The 18,244-nt window shown below is 40.6% G+C and overlaps 3 protein-coding genes across 7 annotated transcripts; 2 read left to right on the top strand and 1 right to left on the bottom strand.

Annotated features, from left to right (window-relative positions):
• Positions 1-12: 12 nt before the first annotated feature.
• LOC148893687 (dnaJ homolog subfamily C member 30, mitochondrial-like) lies at positions 13-4,905 on the top strand. 2 transcript variants are annotated; one of them, XM_089004487.1, is made up of 2 exons: positions 13-926; positions 4,767-4,905. In XM_089004487.1, exons 1-2 carry the CDS (start codon positions 13-15, stop codon positions 4,768-4,770), a joined length of 918 nt encoding a protein of 305 aa, XP_088860613.1. In that variant the 3' UTR covers positions 4,771-4,905. The 2 variants fall into 2 exon arrangements, with proteins under 2 accessions (XP_088860613.1, XP_088860612.1); XM_089004486.1 differs by lacking the exon at positions 4,767-4,905 and adding an exon at positions 1,122-1,729.
• LOC148893686 (cleavage and polyadenylation specificity factor subunit 3) lies at positions 1,879-11,955 on the bottom strand. 2 transcript variants are annotated; one of them, XM_089004485.1, is made up of 18 exons: positions 11,798-11,955; positions 11,635-11,698; positions 11,416-11,513; positions 11,048-11,176; positions 10,794-10,971; positions 10,611-10,700; positions 10,358-10,508; positions 9,565-9,740; positions 8,690-8,848; positions 7,399-7,545; positions 6,742-6,894; positions 6,540-6,648; positions 6,372-6,470; positions 5,469-5,563; positions 5,318-5,405; positions 3,499-3,565; positions 3,327-3,423; positions 1,879-3,159 (listed from the first exon to the last, which is right to left on the bottom strand). In XM_089004485.1, the coding sequence occupies exons 1-18, from the start codon at positions 11,866-11,868 to the stop codon at positions 3,037-3,039; spliced, it is 2,094 nt and encodes a 697-aa protein (XP_088860611.1). In that variant the 5' UTR covers positions 11,869-11,955; the 3' UTR covers positions 1,879-3,036. The 2 variants fall into 2 exon arrangements, with proteins under 2 accessions (XP_088860611.1, XP_088860610.1); XM_089004484.1 differs by having other exon boundaries at positions 5,318-5,563.
• On the top strand, positions 4,774-17,763 carry itgb1bp1 (integrin beta 1 binding protein 1). Of its 3 annotated transcripts, none has more exons than XM_089004493.1 (7): positions 4,774-4,911; positions 13,427-13,545; positions 13,754-13,832; positions 13,912-14,042; positions 14,524-14,616; positions 15,903-16,052; positions 16,138-17,763. In XM_089004493.1, the coding sequence occupies exons 2-7, from the start codon at positions 13,474-13,476 to the stop codon at positions 16,207-16,209; spliced, it is 597 nt and encodes a 198-aa protein (XP_088860619.1). In that variant the 5' UTR covers positions 4,774-4,911; positions 13,427-13,473; the 3' UTR covers positions 16,210-17,763. The 3 variants fall into 3 exon arrangements, with proteins under 3 accessions (XP_088860619.1, XP_088860618.1, XP_088860617.1); XM_089004492.1 differs by lacking the exon at positions 4,774-4,911 and adding an exon at positions 11,991-12,086; XM_089004491.1 differs by lacking the exon at positions 4,774-4,911 and adding an exon at positions 12,122-12,345 and having other exon boundaries at positions 16,138-17,760.
• Positions 17,764-18,244: the final 481 nt, after the last annotated feature.

The raw sequence follows: 18,244 nt of genomic DNA, 5'->3' as shown, positions 1-18,244 counted from the left end.
AACTCCACAATCATGGTGGAGATTATACTTCGTTTTGGCAGAAGGACTTTCAACACATGGCCGAAAATATGCAACTACTCAGCACTGACACCCATTAGGAAGCACGAAGAATGTACGGTGTATTCATCGACATTAGCCACTGTCTTATCATGTGTGGATTATAACAGTGATCGAGACGTAAAGAACCGGCACTTAACTCCTAGGATAACGCGATATGTTAACGGACGTTTTGTTGAGTATTGCTTCGGAATGCAGGATAATAAAAATGTCAGTCACACATATGCGTCTATGTGGCGGAGTCACAGACATACATCGGGGATTTTCTTCAGCACTTTTTCTGGTTCCTGTTGGAGTCATTTAACTTTTATCAGGACTTATGTCAATGGCGACCGAGAGGAGCCTCTTTACCGAAGCAAAACGGGCTACTACGACATTCTCGGCGTGTCTCCAAAGGCAACACAAGCTCAGATCAAAACCGCCTACTACAAGCAGTGCTTCCTCTACCACCCGGACAAGAACGCCGGCAATGATGACGCTACCGTCCGATTCTCGGACATCAGCGAGGCTTACGCGGTGCTCGGCCACAAGGGCTTGCGGAGGAAGTACGACCGCGGTCTCCTGAGCCAGCTCGACCTGACCAACAGAGCTCGGGACGGACCTTCTGTCACCAAATCCGCCAGTGAAGCGAGTGCTGCTGCGGGAAGGAGGAATGCGGCGATGGACCCCCGAGTGAAAGTCTTCGACTTTGACAAGTTCCTCCGCTCGCATTACGGCGACCAGCTCCAGAGGGACAGAGACATCCGGCAACGCAAGGATGAGATGCTGAGGAAACGCCACGAGTCATTAGGCGAGAGGAACAAGGAAGGCGCCTTTGAGGTGGGCGTCCTCATCCTGCTCTTTATGGCAGTGGCGTTGTTGGCGATGAGGTGAGGCAGCGGACTGGAACCATTTATTTCGACACGTTCATTTTTTTTATGCCCACAAGGTTGAACCTAAAATTGTTTTAAAATTACGCTGCTATTTGAAAATGTGATTGAATGTTTATGTAGTCCGAAAACTCAATACGTTGTGGATCGTGGAATTTGAGTCTTCTTCTTTTCCTTTGGGCTTTTCCTTTCAAGGGGTCTCCACAGCAAATCACTGTCCTCCATCTTTAGAGGTTTGATCCGCATGTTTGTTTTGGCCAAGATTTTACGTCGAATGCCCTTCCTGACACAACCCTCTGTATTTATCCGGGCTTGGGAACGGCACAAGAAGACTTATGTCCCTTTGTGGCTACAGAACAAGCAACTCGCTCAGTAAAAGGCTCCCAAACACAAAATGGTCATCGGCACAGCAACATTCAAAAAAGCAAAAACTATACTCACCATTTGATGACAATGCTCTGATCTTACCGTGAAATGTGCATCTCTTGCCGTGCATGTTTTTCGAATGTGGGACGGAACCCGAGTGGGCCGGGGAGGGGGGGTGGGGTGGAGTGGGATTTTAACTCACAGCCTCACAATGTGAAGTGGCTAACCACTCGATGACCGAGCCGTCCACATTCAAAGTTGCAGAGGTTAAAAGATGACTGCCGGAAGTCTCCACCCGACCCGACACCCACTAAGTATTCTTGTTGCGTACCAAAAGAAGGAGGGTACTTTTATTGCTCTGTTAATTCTTTTCCATAACTTGCTGATTCGTGGAGAATGAAAACAGGATGGTAGTACCATTTTAATTTATGGGTGGAGCCAATATTTATTTTCAGCGCGGACATGAAGTGCAATTAAATCTTTACCCGGTTATAGCCAACAAGATTGTGCATGATCCCGTATGTATAGAGCCTGATTTGGGGGAAAATATATATACATTAGAAGTGTCACAATTTCATTGATTAGAATATTACTCAAGTCTTGTATTTATGAAAACAATTGCTATTGCAATTTACTTTGTTGAATGAACATTTTTGCTGGGAAGTGCAAAGTTCTGGAATTGGGTCTCTAATTATGAATTAAAAATGCCTTTGTCATCCATATACCGTATTGAAATAATAAATCCAAACCAGGATAATGCACAGTAAGTTTGTTTTGTGTTCAGTGTGTCATGCCCAGTTATCTTGAATTGGTATATCTGTTCAGCGTCCTTGTGGGGTGAGGAAAAAGAAAGTAAATGAAAAAGGAACACCCTTGACACCAGTTTGTTTTTAAATGCTCAACATTTAGTGTAACTGAAAACGCACAAATGTTAAAACGCAACCTTGAGTCAGTGCATTTTTTAAACCAAGAGAATATTCAATGCAAGTGCAGGTAAAACAACAGTGCAAATGTCACAAGTACTGACGACAAACTATTACCTCTTGAAAGTCTGTTAACCAATGACGGTTGATATTTAAATACTGAACATTAAGTGCAAATAGTAATTCACAAACACCAAAACACCAAGATTTTTTAAACTATCCAAATATTAACTCACTCACTGCCATTCATTTAGGAATTGAAAATATGACATGGAGCACCATTCACGAATTAGTTCGGGTTTTGTTTTTTCATGCTTGGGTGCCAATATAGCGCTGGCCATGGCCCTTGGCAATGTTTTTTCTTTTCCACAAGGGGGCGGCATTTCCATTTTTTCCATGTTTGCACTGGTTTCCAGTTTCAGCTGTTGTTAAAGTGCTATACAAACACATATGTAAGTATTGTATTGTATTTTGGACAGCCACCCTCATTTCAAGCTCATATAACTACAAACCCATATAACATAGGAATTAACTCTTTTTTTCTGATGAAAGAAGAGAGTGTAGGTTTTCTAACGCTGTATGGAATGTGTATGTAGTCCTAAAACTCAATATTCTGTGAGTCCTGGAATTCAAGTGACAATGACAAAATCTCTGACACTGGAGTGGACACATTTTTGCACATCGTCTGGCAGTGAATGAGTTAAATGGAACTGCTTGTAGGTAAAACAACACAGCACATGCTAAAAATACGATGAGCTCTAGGACGTAAGTCAGTGTTCACCAGACCTTCCTATCTCAAGTGCATCACTTCAAAAATGACATCACTTTAGTGATGGCATGAGTGACGTGATAGGATTGAGAGCGTCAAAGAGGCGCTGCACGGCTTGCTCTACCAGCTCCCTCAAGGAATCGTCCTCTGTGTCCTCATCCTCGTAGCTCACCGACTGGTTTCGGCAGAAGAAAAGTGTAAAGTGAGTGCTTCGACACCACATGTTGATTTGTTTACCTTTTTCTTGAAACGTACAGTTAAGATGTTCAAAATGTGTATGAATTTAACCCACTTATGGCTGTGAATAAGTCCACAGGTGATGTTGCACAATATGAATCTCACCTGTGTTTCCAAGAAAATGTTCACTGTCTTCCCGTCGACGGTCACCGAGATGTTTTGACTATCGTTAATGTCCACGTGCTCCTGTCCAAACATGTCCCTGAAACAAAACGATGCTGAACAATTCTGAAAATTACAACAAGAACTCTTAATATGACGGAATCATGCTACTTACTGTAACATCATTTCTAGTCGACTTTGAAAGACGTCCATGTTCAAAATGGAACTCTGGGTTTCCATGACTAAACACACAATAAATAGGTACATTTTCATCAAATTCTAAGCTAATGTAAGTTTTTTTTCTTGCTAAATACAATAAGGTTAATCAGTTTTGACATTAAATATCTTGTCTTTGTAGTGCAGTTAATTAAAACAAAACTGGTTTTGATTTTCAAATGATTGTCTTCTGTTTTTAATTATGTACTCAATAACACAATGTCCCCCGTTTTATCTGAAACTCGGGGTGGGGGTGAGGGGTATTATTAACTAATTCACTGCCAGACATGTGAGAAAATGTGTCCACTCCAGTGCCGGGGTTTTTGTCATTGTCACTTGAATTCCAGGACCCACAGAATATGGAGTTTTAGGCCTACATAAACATTCAGTACAGCGTTAAAAACCTTAGACTCTCTTCTTTCATCGGCTCTCTTTTTTAATAAAAAAAAGTTAATTCCTAAATTATATGGGTCTGGAGTTATATGCGCTTGAAATGTGGGTGGCTGTCCAAATTACAACAAACAGTGCATACGTATTGGTTTATATAGTGCTTGAACAACAGCTGAAGCTGGAACAAAGTGCTAACATGGAAAGAAGGTAAATGCTGCCCCCAGTGGCAAAGAAAAACATTGCCAGAGGCCAAGGCCAGCACTTTATCGGTACCCAAGCATGACAAAACAAAATCCGAACAAATTCGGGAATGGCGCACTTTGTTCCAACTTCAGCTGTTGTTCAAGCGCTATACAAACCAATGTGTATGCACTGTATTGTATTTTGGACAGCCGCCCACATTTCAAGCGCATATAACTCCAGACCTATATAATTTTGGAATTAAATCTTTTTTTTTTTTTTATTAAAAAAGCGACCCGAATGTTTCTAATGCAATTCTGAATGTTTATGTAGTCCTGAAACTCAATATTCCATGGGTCCTGGAATTCAAATGACAAAAACCTCAGCACTGGAGTGGACACACTTTTTTCACGTCGGGCAGTGAATGAGTTAATGTTGGAGTAGTTTTAATATATTTTTGTGTTAGTGTACACTGTACTCTAAGCATCCTGTATGTTTCACTTTCACCAAAAAGTGTCGAAAAAAATAAAAGAACAAAAGCATCACCGGAAGTTGTTAGCGGTTAGCAGTCTGTAATTTGAGCTTGCAATCATAGCGCTCAATATTTTATTGTTATTGTAGTTTTCATTTGGAGTTTGTTTCACTTACAATTCACAGATGACGCTGGCAAACAATGGTGATATGGAGAGCCAGCCAGAAGAAGGATTTTAAAACGGTACACGTGAGCTATGATAATGATGTTCATGCATTGAACATGCTGCAAAAGTGCATCCCATTCCGCCATGTCAGGTGTCCCACTGAGGTAGGTAGCAATTTTCCGTTGTATCTACTTTATCTTACTGTTTGGTTCATGTTAGGGGTGGCTATGGCGGTCGATGGTGAAGGTTGGTTGGTTTGAAAACGAAATCTTTGGAAAGAAAAGTTGGGCTTCGGCTTAACACTAGCCTGTGGTGGGGTCTTTTTCGGTCCCATAATAGCCAAAGTACTCCACTCGATAACAAACCATGTCCGCACTCAAAGAAAGGGGGTGACGAAAACTAGTCCGCCAACCACCGTGGCACCGTGTGGTCTGGTTTGTCCGCCAAAAACTAGTTCGTCAGCTAAGACTATATGCTCGCAAATTTAATGTTCGTGAGGCGAACAGTTCGTGAGCTGAAGCGTTCGTATGCAGACGTATCACTGTACTGTCACCAGCAATTACAACCTACCTTTCTGAGCCTTTGGGTTGGACTGGACCTCCAGCACCACAGTGGTGATGGCATCGGCGTACATGTCGTTGAGAGGGTTAGCGATCCACTGAAAGCAAAAAACAAAAAAGTTGGACCACTGCAATTTGCTTTGTGCATCCCCAACACTCACCTCCAGCAAAACCATGCCGACTTCGTGGATCAGAGTGATACTTTGGAAGATCCTCAGCGTTTTCTTTTCGGTGCCATCGAGCTCTTCCACATCACCTGACGGAGAGAAAGCTCAATGATTAGTACCACGTGGTTTATACTCTGGATCCAGAAGCTAATTATAGCACTTCCCCCCTTTTCCACAATTAATTATAAAATGCTCCCAGAAACGTGCCAGTTTGACAACAGCAAAAAGGGCAGCCCCGCTTTGTTCAGCGGAAATGTCTGTCCTGTTGTACAGTCTGCGGCGTGATGGTTGCATGGCTTGAGGAGCACATGATAAAAAGAAAGGAGCGTCAGCGCAGAGCGCCGATGCGTAAGTGGAATTATCGCGGCTTGGAATTGAAACGGATTTACGTGGGACAGAAGATGTGAGGCACTCTCTTTTCATCAATGGATGCTACAGCTTCGTATTTGCTTTCAACATTTAACCTGTAGTTGACGTGCATATCCACCATGAAGTCACCGATCCACTGGTGACATGGACGCTTTGATCCTCCTCTCTTTCATCTAGAACTGCTTTATACAACAAAGAGGGTGCAGAAAGTGCTTAAGATTGAATGACTGTGTCTTTGTGTTGTCATGTAATTTTGATGGCGTCATGAGAGTGGCTGCCTTTCCAGCAGCTCCTGTATTTTGTTTTTCTACTTCTTTCTTTTCTTTTTATCACTTTGCTGCTGTGAAATGTAAATTTCTCCACTGCAAGACTAATAAAGGCTAATCCAATCCAATAATGTCACACAAAGGATGTATGTAAATACTTGCATATGTGCAATTTCATAGTTTTTCTATTTGTATACATTTTCAAAATACATAGAGCGGGAAATTTGAGGGTTGAACATGCTTTGTCTACACAATGTCTCACCCGTGAGGTTCCTAAGGTGGCAGACGAGCAGCGAGTAGGGTCCAGTGAAAGGAATGGCTTGGGTCTGCTTTACTGTGCTCATGGACAGCTCTGTATACACTGACAAAAATAGCATGTTAACATGTACCGTGCAGGGATGAGAGGTGAATTGTTGAAGACTTGACTCACAGGAAAGGTCTGAGGGGTTGAGGATATGGTAGTTGAAGTTCTTCTTTACCAGAATACCGGACACCCTCTGACCTTGAACACACTTCTGGTCCGCCAGTGAGCCCATCACCTGAACGCAGCAGCGCAGTTATGTCAGGGCGATGAAAGCTCATGAAACAATCAATCCGTAGCCTAATAACGTAATGGTGTAACGTTTAAGAACCTTGGCCAGTTTCTCTCCTCTGAAGTTGAGGGTGACTGATTCAGTGTTGCGAGGATTGTGGACTTCGATGTGAACCTGGTCGTTGTCTTCGTACTCTCGGATTAGCGCTGCCTTCAGCCGTGCCATCTCATTCTGCTCGCCGTGGACCAAGATCTGAGTATAGTGGTTTTCTGTGTTAATTTATCTCTATGGTTATCAACTGTGTCTACTCCAGTGCCAGGATTTTTCTCATTTGCACTCAAATTCCAGGACCCAGAGAACTACATTCAAACATTCAAAGCAGCGTAAGAAACCTTAGACTCTCTTCTTTCATCAGGAAAAAAAAGATTTAATTTATATGTGTAAGTTATATGGGTCTGTAGTAATATGAGTTGTAAGTGGGGGAGGCTGTACAAAAGGCAAATGCAGGCTCCCTCGTGGGAGGGAAAAACATTGCCAGAGGTGTGACGAGCGCCCCGCAATAAAAACCAAAACCCGAACAAATTCGGGAATGTGCCTCCATGTCATATTTTCAATTCCCGAGGAAATTCAGGAATGGCACTGAATGAGTTAATATATTGCGATGTACCTGCTTTAGCTGTATTAAATAATGTGTAGACTACCTTATATTTCTTGCAAAGTCAAGAGCAATGAGTGTTACGTTTCAGATTCCCCTACCACATGCGGGGGTTTGAGAGCACGGATGAACTCGCTGGTTTGCTGGTAGTCTGTGTGGGCCGAGAAGGAGATGTAGTCCACCGACATCTTCAGTTGCAGCTTTTGTCCCGACATGGTGGTGATCTCCTCCGGCTCGGACATGATGTGCTGCGCGACAAATGCAAACGCCAATAGAAGTTGCATTCACGTTCATATGCCTTCGATCACTATCTCTGATGGTGTTGAGATTTTGGACTACTGTATTATAGTTGGAAACACCAGACGAGTAAATTAGAAGGGTGACTAAATTATGTCACCAAAATGTAAGAAACAGTTCTCTATATGATTCTGGACACTTCATCAGGTAATGGGGTTGGCTTAATTGCCATGAATTATTCATGATTTTACTGAAAGGACAACCGACGTCTCCAGACAAGTTGTGTCCATAATTTGTAAAATGGCTTCAAATGACTTCTGCTGAGCGTATTTTCGTAAGATTCCAGCGCATATAGCTATATTTTACATTTTAAGACTCGCGCTGAATATTCAGGAAGTCTTGTTTTTGAGTTGGTGACGAGTCCGTACGTGACATCACTAAAGGAACGCCCCTGACCGAAAAAAGACACATTGTAGCAGTCCTTCCATCACGTCAATGTATTTTGCTGTACTTGTCTAGTCTGAAAACCTCGTGTCGCACCAAAAGCCGCCAGAAGAGGGCGACCAAGCTCCATATAAGGGATTTATCAGCCTGTGGCTGATTAATTCCTCACAGGAGCTTGGACGCCATTTTCTGCCTCTTTGTGGTGATACATTTCCCCTCAATGTTGCCTCATAATGGCACGGAATAAATTCTTTAATTGATTACAAACATGTATGCTTTCCTCTTCAGAACTATTTGAATCATATTCATAACTGGATGTGTAACAAGAAAGCATATTCTACGAATCTGAAGCCATTGTTTTGATTCTCCAGCAATGCAAGACGTCTTGGCGTGATGTCACGAACTGGGGGCGGGACTTTCTGAAAATGCCCAATTCGCAGCTCAATTTTTTGCAGATTTTGGACACTTTAAGTCATTTTTATTGGTGTTTTGCATTTGAATAAAAATATCATACTGCGTGTTTTGGGTATTTTAGATGCTATAAAACGTTTTTCTGATGTCAGTTAAGAAACAAAAAAGTGACGTCGGTTGACCTTTAAACTTCTCAACGCAGAGGCCTTATTTAAACTACTTTATTCTCTTTAGTGAATCTGACTCAGAGTTCTAATTTAGCAAGATGCACTTTAATGTGCTCATATGGGAAAAGCAGACCTTGGCCAGTGTTCCCTCCACACAATATCCTGCGATGATGACTCCATTTCGCTTGTCCGTGCACCAGCTTTCAAAAAGCTCTCTGGAAAGGCCGCTCTGCATCATGCCAGGGGATGCCATCACCACACTGGGGCCAATGTCATCAAAGTGGTCCATGCTCTGAGAATTAAAGACAGTGGAGTTTGTTTTTTTCCCCCTTTGCAAAAAAAGGCACTAATTTATACTACAATGGAAATCTCCAAACACATGTCGGGAATGTGTTGTTGAAACTAATGTTGCACTTTTGAGGAATAAATTCATGTTTTTAGCCCAAAACTGAAAACACAACACCAAAAGAACATATGCCATTTTAACTCATTCATTGCCATTCATAAATTTATTCGGGAATTGAAAATATGACAGAGCGCCATTCCCAAATTTATTCAGGTTTTATTTTTTTTCATGCTTGGGTGCCCATAAAGCGCTGGCCATTGCCTCTGGCAATGTTTTTTTCTTTTCCACAAGGAGGCAGTATTTCTCCTTTTTTCCATGTTAGCCCTTTGTTCCAGCTTCAGCTATGGTTATAGCGCTATATAAACCAATATGGATGTATGTATTGCATTGTATTTTGGACAGCCGCCCTCATTTTAAGCTCATACAACTCCAGACCCATATAACTTAGGAATTAACTCTTTTTTATGAAAGAAGAGAGTTTCACGTTTCTAACACTGCATTGAATGTTTATGCAGTCCTAAAACTCAATATTCTGTGGTTCCTGGAATTCAAGTGACAATGACAAAAACCCTGGAACTGGAGTGGACACATTTTTGCACATCATCTGGCAGTGAATAAGTTAATATATTTGCAATATATAACTGACAAGTTTTGTCCTCTACCTTGAGATTGCTGATGTGCTTGAAGACAAAGGGGTTGTTAATGTTGATAGCCTTGCGAATTTTGTCATTCATGGCGTTGACGTAGGTCTGGTACACGGCCATGCACTTCTTGGCCAAGGACGAGGCGTAGTAGATGGGGATGTCATGGAGCTCCGGATGGTTCTGCCAGTATTCGTCTGCGGAAAGGCATTCAACAAGAAACAAGAGAAGTAATCGTCAAGGCATTCCATTGCATGTTTTACTCCTGGCATAGTTATTTTTTACAACAATACGTTCCATAACACCACTTCACAGTTGTTGTAATTTCCCGAAACATTTTTTTTACCCTTGGAGATAAGAGAATGAGTCAGGTGCAGTCTCAATCTCCATTCATCTTAAAACCTTTAATACGACTGGAAGCCATGTTATTTATTTACATTCCTAACTCCTATACAACTACAGGTGAGAGAAGTTGACCACAACAAAGGTCTGGTAATTTTTTGTGCTCAAGGTTGACATTTTATTTATAAAAGGGATAGCTGGGCCAGGTAACTCATAGCAATGTACTGTGTATTAATACAGTTCAATCGATTCAATGTAAATTGTATCAAATTGTATCAATACAATTTACATGACGAATAGCTTGAGCTCTCAACACCACGCACACAACTGCATCCTGACACCCTGAGATGCTGTCACACAATACAGTATTCACAATGATGTCATTTTATTTTGGGACGCATTGTTGCCCCACGTGGTTGCGGGTAGGAACTACCCATCCCCCACCCCCGCCAAAATAAAATGGGTGTCTCACCCAGTATGAGCAGCAATTCCTGGGCTCGTCCCAAGGCAAAAACGGGTATCAAACAGCGTCCCTCTCTGTTGACGATGTCGTGGACCGTGTTACAAAAGCGAGCTTCGCGCTCTTCACGCTTCTCATGGATGTGCGTGCCATAGGTGGACTCCTACACAAGAACGATGAATGACATTTTTAATCACATCACAATACTACAAGGAAAAATGCACACACATTTTTGTGAAGATTCTTGAATTTTGCAGGGGCATACAATGATTAAAATGTCCGGTTTGACGCTTGGAATCTCAGCTGCCATGAGGTGTCTGTCTTCCTGTCGTGAGAAGTCTCCCGTGTACAGCAGCTTTGTAAGGAATAGAATAAACAAATAACATGTTAATCATGAATAACAATACCAGCAGTGACAGGTATTGTGCACTTGAATAAAAGCTGTTACCTTGACTCCGGCTATTTCAATCATAAACATGGCAGCTCCCAGCACATGGCCAGCATGGTAACACCAGAACTTGATCCCCGCCACCTCCTTGACTTCATGGAAGTTAATGGTCTCAATCTTATCCATACTCTCCTCCAAGTCCGTCTCGGTGTACAGCATGTCATCTGCAGAAATGTTGCTGCAACGGGGGGAACAATTTACAAAATACCATAATGTTTTCTAATTCAAAGGTTATTAAAGGCTTCATAGCTTACCTGACTTTGACATAGTCCGACAGGAGCCAGCGGTAGATGGCCTTGGTGGCGTGAGTCATGAAGGTTCTGCCTTTGAAGCTGGTCTTCTGGAGGAACCAAGGCAGTGCCCCACAGTGATCAAGGTGGAAACTGAAGACAAAACAAATTGACACAATGCATGCTTCACATGGAACATTTCATACAGAACATTTATTTTTAAAATTGGTTGTACAGTATATAGTTGACGCGCTTGTGTGCTGGACTAAAATCAAGCATGACATGAAACAACCACATATTGTTGTCAAAAAAACATTGTCAATGTTGTTTTACTGTGCTTTTCACTTATCTATTTTCAATTGCGACCAAAACAACGGCAAAAGAAAAATTACTGGCTGATGAGCAGCAGGTCAATCTCCGCTGGGTCGATTAAGTCTATGTAAGGGAGGGCATCCATTCCTTCTAAGCCTGGGTGGATGCCACAGTCCAGCTGTGAAACACACAAATTAAAACAAAATTATGACCTCCAAACAATTTTCACTCTCCTTCTGTCTCTCTTTCCGTTTAGCTGTCAAACCATACTGCTCAGGATGCCATCAAGAATTAGTCACCATAATTTTTCTTCCTTTGAACTCCAGTATAATACAGGACCTCCCGACCTCCTGCCCAGCACCCCTGGGAAAGAACATAAGAAAAAAGAATGGTAGCGAACGTTTGTTGACATAATTTGAGATACAATCATTTAATACATAATAAAATAATATATCAGCGTACAGCGGACGAATATGAAGCTGGTCACTCTCTTCTGCAGGGACGATCATTTCCACTTTGCGTTTTGATGCCATCGCAAGCGGAAAGCACAAAGCAGAATTACAAATGTCACAATCAAATCATATGGCAATGTTTTGAAAATGAATGAGGAGGCGGACCCTCGTCAAACGGGAAACTTCCGGTTGTGTATCAAAATATCACCGGCAAGAATGAGGGGAGACAATGAAGTTCCGGACGAAATGTTCCGTTTCGGATAATGATCAACTTTAGGACAAATGACCACCATTGTTAAGTATGCACAAAAGAATATATTATAAGTAAATACAATTGCAATTTTAATGCTTTGATGTCTCGTATTTGTGGCTGAGTTATACTTTTAGCGTCTTCATTGAGAAATGTTGGGTAAGTCTCCTTTAAGGAGCGTTGGGTGGAGGCTGTGAAACTACGAGAGAAGCTAAACAGTGAATATGAGCCGACAAACGCCTTGTTGCAAGCAGGCAGATTAACCAAGTTATGTTAACGGTACATTAAAGCGGCAACCTTATTGTCAGGTATGCATGTGCTGGATTGAGTTTAATAATGGCTACATTTCACCATAGTAAAAGTTAATCAACTTCGGCATTAAACAAAAGCGACGTTGAGCGTGGGGAGCGAATATTGAATGGTTTTACTCGGTTGTTTGCTTTAATGTTAGACGCTGTTCATAACATCTTTATCCACGTTATCACGTGTAATTTGCAAATAATAAACCACAGCTGATGGTAAGGGTGTACAGTAATAGATATGTGGCTGCCTTAAATATTTTATGGACGAAGCAACTTTCGGTCTGCAGAAACCGCCCCCTGTTTAATTCTTATTTCCCAAAACAAGAATCGGAATACGTACTGTACTTGCTTTCGATTCGTGGGGCCCTATAAAACATCTCGGAACAAACTTTTTCGACTTTAGTTACCTTTTAAATCACCACAATTTCAATTGGATAATCAAATTATGATTAGGATAATTTACAACTACAATTGGGTGTCTTTTTTCTTACTTGGTTGATTGACTGATTGATTAATTCAACCTATATTCAACCGATGTAGTACAAAAATAAAGATAAAAAAATACTGTATATTGCACTCAAAGTCCTAATTAGACAAAAATAAATCAAATTCAAACAAACAAAAATAAGATTAGTTAACATTAAAAATGTGTCTTTGGACATTTTTGGAGACATTTTATTATTTTTAAATATACTTCCAGCCACACCACTTCTTGATTGGTTACTTTGACAGATTAATTCCTCTTTTAAATTAATGGCTCTTTTCAAAGTCCAGATTTTCACCAAATAGAAGGGTCTGAAAAAAGATTAATATAACTTTAATAAAAAAGACCACTGAAAGTGATACATAAATTTATGACATTCAATACAATTATTTCAGATTCTAGTTCCATGATTGATTAATAAATTGATTGTTTCACAAATTGTTCCACCTTTAAACTCAATAGTAAGTTTTTTTTATTTATTTTCGTGCAGAAAATGTAAAAATTAGGGACTCCGTCAAGAATCAACATGAATAAAACACACATTGTGAGACAAAATGGATAGCATTTTGTAGCATTCTATCAGAAATGTTTGCTCCTGCTTAGGTTGGAGGTGGGTTAGGATGCGGTGGTCCAGGATGCAAAAGTGAACCATGTTCCGCAAGGTGAAAAAACGCCACAGCAGCAGTAGCTCCCAGAGCAGTGAGATCAGCACCAAAAGTAAGGTATGGTAACTGAATCCACTCTGGATGTCCACCAACCAGACAAACATTAACATTAACTTCAATACAGTCTTGTTACATGTTATACAAACGATGTGCAAAAATCCCAGTATTTTGTGATTAATTTATTTATGTATTTAAAACTGCTCTGGATCTTATTATACCGTACAAATGTACTTAATCGTGTGGGTTTGTGCTCTCTCTTCCATAGTCTGTAGACTCCAGTTTGGGGGGACTATCTAGGTCCAGCACAGTCGCCAGTCTCGACACAGACTCTACCAAGAGCTCGGGTAGGTGGGATTACATCATTCTGACCTTTTATTCAGTTACTTATTATCTTATTGATGCCAACATGTACGACTTCCCTAGGAAACAACACATCTGAAATACGTGCAGAGTTCCGGGTAAAGTATGTGGGAGCCATTGAGGGATTGCAGTTTGACATGAGCAAGAAGCTTCAGGAAACGCTTGACCTCATCAACTACATTGACGCCGCCCAGGTTGAAAAAAAATAAATTACAACATAAGAATTGTATGAAATCAAACCTGCTTTTAGAGAAAACATGACCGCTCATGGATTATTGAATTATCAATCAGAATTGTGGTTAAGCGCAAATATTTTGCCATCCTTCATGTAGGGTTAGGGTTAGGGATACCCTTGTTCAAAGGCCAGGTTTACAGTCATTTCAAAATTGTAATTGCCTCTGAAAGCTCATGTTTACCCTTCATTCCTATCTTGTTTTATATATCCTTTGTGGTGGTGTGTAAGGGTAAAGTGGTAAAAATTATGTCATTGCCTTAATACTGTACAATCTTATATATTTGTAATAATAATATTACATTTCATTTATAAGAGCCTTTCAAAACTCAAGGACACTTTAAAGTCACAGGATATGTTTTCTGCGGGTGAGCAGCGGCAGCCACACGTGCCAGCGTTCACTGTGCTGTATTTGTACATACAGTTATTCCTTTATTTTTTAGCAAGATGGAAAGCTGCCATTTGTGCCACGAGACGAAGAAATGATCCTGGTTGTGTCGAAACACGGAGTGAAAGTGGCCTCACTCGACCAGTATGTGAGTCCTTTTCTTCACTAGTCCTTTTCTTCACGTAAGCAAAGGGACTCATTGATTAATCTATGTTGTGTGTTCTAAATTGAAACTTGAGCCAGTAGTTTGTCTTGTGTATTTTTTAGTTTTTGGGTGGTGGTGGTGGTATTGGGTCAGGGGGATCTCACTACTGACACAGGATGGTGTGTAAATACTGTAGCTCCTTCCTTGCCGCTCAAGACAATATGACAAGATAGGGACAATTAATCCACATACAGTGTATGATAAAAGAAGATAAATGGAATGTGGGTGTACTGACGCTCCCCAACTTACGAGCATTCGAGTTACGAATAACGGTACAGACGGACATTTTTGCTGGTATAGTACGTCGAAAAATCTTCGGACAGAGATACTATAAGTTCAATTTTGTATTGCATTCCTTTTTCCGGCCGAGCTCGCTTGCGATTGGCTGCGTACTGTGCTTCATGCAACCACACAAAGACACATTGGAGGTTTCAAGGGCTGGATGTTGACGTGACGGGCACCAAGGCTGATCAATCAGCGCCCGGCTATGCTGAAGTGTTGCCAACGAGTTCAGGTCCCGATCCGCTGAGCTTGCTTACAATTGACTGCGTAGAGTATGTGGGTGGGGATGAAATCCCTCTTCCCAGTTGACGCTCCAGGAGGATGCGATGCATCACAAAAAGTAATGGCTGCTGGCACGTAATTCAGTAATGACGTGCCAGTAGCTTCAGTAATGGCTTACTGAAGACCCAAGGATATATGTCGTCGTACTACAGTAGGTGTGAATTTATTTTACAACTGTTACAGCGTCTCTCTTTGATTCTTCCCTGTTCAATGTTTGACTTAACCATCCATTCCATACAAAATATAGCACTGAAGCAACTTGCGAACAAATTCACCTTACGAACGACCGCTCGGAACGTATCTTGTTCATAAGGTGTACCAATATTCATCTGCTAGTGACAAGTAGATTGATCCATCGATCTTTTCGTTATGTTTTATATACAATTCTATCGGCTGTAATGATAGTTTAAGTGATCTATCCCTGTCATAAATCGTGATAATACATCAGAAATTGACATACATGTACCAACAAAAAAGTGATTAACCTCCTCTTCATACCACAAGGAGGTGGCAAAACAATACTTTTCTATCCATTCAGCGATTCATTTTTACAGCCATTATAATTTAAAAAAAAATGTGGCAATAACGACTGAATTAGGGCAACGAATAATAATAATCATCATAATTATTATAATGATTATTAATTTAATATACTATTCCTCTAGGATGTGTTGCACCGCCACCCTCTCTACCTGATTATGCGTATGTTGTGCTATGACGATGGCCTTGGCACTGGGAAGAACCTCCTGACCCTCGAAACTACCGACCCTGAACAGGAGGGGTGCACCATCTGGGTGTACCAGTGCAGCAGCTCTGTGAGTGCTAACGATTAATGTATATGTGTTATTTTTAAAAAAAGTGAATACTTGATTGGCTGTTTTCCTTTTCTCGTGTCAACAGGAGCAGGCTCAGTCCATCTGCAAGGTGCTCTCAACTTCCTTTGACTGTGCGCTTGCATCAGACAAGTCGTGAGGACGGTGGACTAAAAGTACAACTAGTAAAGGGAGACAACAATGACTGACGATTGCAACCCTTTTTCTTTAATCTAAGTTTTTTTAGGAGAGATGTTGTTTGTTTTCAGTAGATACTACCTAAATGCCATCTCAATATTTGTATCCACTAACCATCACACACAAAAAATCTGATTTGGATTTTCGGTTGAAATTGAAATCTGTTGTGCAACAAAGTGAAATGGTTGTATTTATTTCAAAGTATTTCAGGTGTTTTGCTGTTTGGTACAAATTATGCCACAAAGCGGTAGGTCATGTGTATTTAAAAATGCATTCATATTGGTACGATTCTTGAATGGTGGCTGCATGTCCTGAATTTATGAGACTTGAATTTATTAAGAGCACACATTTTGTGTTTGTGACCTATAATATGAGAAACGAAATTGTGGGATATGATATTTTATTTTATCTTTCCACCACTTTCACTTTCACCCATTTATTGTTTTAAAGTTTTTGTGACATTAAATGAGCAAAACTTCATGATTTTGAGTGTACTTCTGTTCTGCCCTTTAAAGGACAACCGACGTTTCGGGACAAGTTGTGTCCGTAATTTGTAAAATGGCTTCAAATGACTTCTACTGAGCGTATTTTACGATTACACCGCACAGTAGCTATATTTTACGTTTTAAGACTCGCGCTGAATATTCTGGAAGTCTTGTTTTTTTGAGTTGGTGACGAGTCCATACGTGACGTCACTGAAGGAACGCCCCTGACCGAAAAATGGACACATTGCAGCAGTCATTCCATCACGTCAATGTATTTTGCTGTACTTGTCTAGTCTGAAAACCTTGTGTCGCACCAAAAAGCCGCCAGAAGAGGGCGACCAAGCTCCATGTAAGGAATTTATCAGCCTGTGGCTGATTAATTCCTCACAGGAGCTTGGACGCCATTTTCTGCCTCTTTTTGGTGATACATTTCCCCCCAATGTTGCCTCAAAATGGCACGGAATAAATTCTTTAATCGATTGTAAACATGTATGCTTTCCTCTTCAGAACTATTTGAATCATATTCATAACTGGATGTGTAACAAGAAAGCATATTCTGCGAATCTGAAGCCATTGTTTTGATTCTCCAGCAATGCAAGACGTCTTTGCGTGACGTCACGAACTGGGGGCGGGACTTTCTGAAAATGCCCAATTGGCAGCTCAATTTTTTGCAGATTTTGGACACTAAGTCATTTTTATTGGTGTTTTGCATTTGAATAAAAATATAATGCGTGAAAAAGTGACGTCGGTTGTCCTTTAAATGTCCACCAGAGGGGGCGCTTTATAATACGTTTCCTACCCTTCAAGACTTTTCCATGTACCATACTTAAAAAAACAAAAACAAAAGAAAAATAAATGAAGGATAAAACTACAAGATTTGCTTCAACATTTACATTATACCTTTATACTCTAAAGATGTAGTTCCCAGCGCTGATATGTTACATGATTATTTAGAATAATAAATAATGCCCTTTTAGTACATACCATATTTTGCTCGGACTCCTCTCGCATTGGGACATTGCATGAGACTGTTGCACCTCTGTAAACCTGATGAAGGTGGTGTGTTGCAAGCCAAGAATGTAATGCACGTTGTGTGTATATTTTAAACAATCTGTACTTTGTGTCAATAATTGTCGCAGTTTGTTTGATGTAGAATTCATGTTATGATTTGGTTTGCAAGATTCCCCCCTTGTTATATATTACACATTAAAATCACCACAAAGAAGACGATTTACATCATGCAAGTGATGATTTGGGGAAAGTTTAGAGTAGTTTGAGAGAGAAATGTGAAATAGAGTCCCTAGAGTAATTTCATTATACCAGTTCAATTTTCACGTTGATGTTTTATATAAAAAAAATTATGAACAATGCATGAGCAGAGAATCATGCTTTTTTTTAAATTTAATTTGTTGACATAAATTTGAACTGTAAAACCCCAGACCGTCTCTTAGGTTGCAAGGAGTTAAATTTGCTTTTAAATTGTTATGTAGCAGTTGAGGAAGGAGAACACAC

This window comes from Hippocampus bargibanti, linkage group LG09 (assembly GCF_051943395.1).
Source record: "Hippocampus bargibanti isolate YZ-2025 linkage group LG09, ASM5194339v1, whole genome shotgun sequence".
In the NCBI taxonomy this organism is placed as follows: domain Eukaryota; kingdom Metazoa; phylum Chordata; class Actinopteri; order Syngnathiformes; family Syngnathidae; genus Hippocampus; species Hippocampus bargibanti.
The sequence above is the reverse complement of the archived record's forward strand: the minus strand, read 5'-3'. Positions and strand labels throughout refer to the sequence as shown.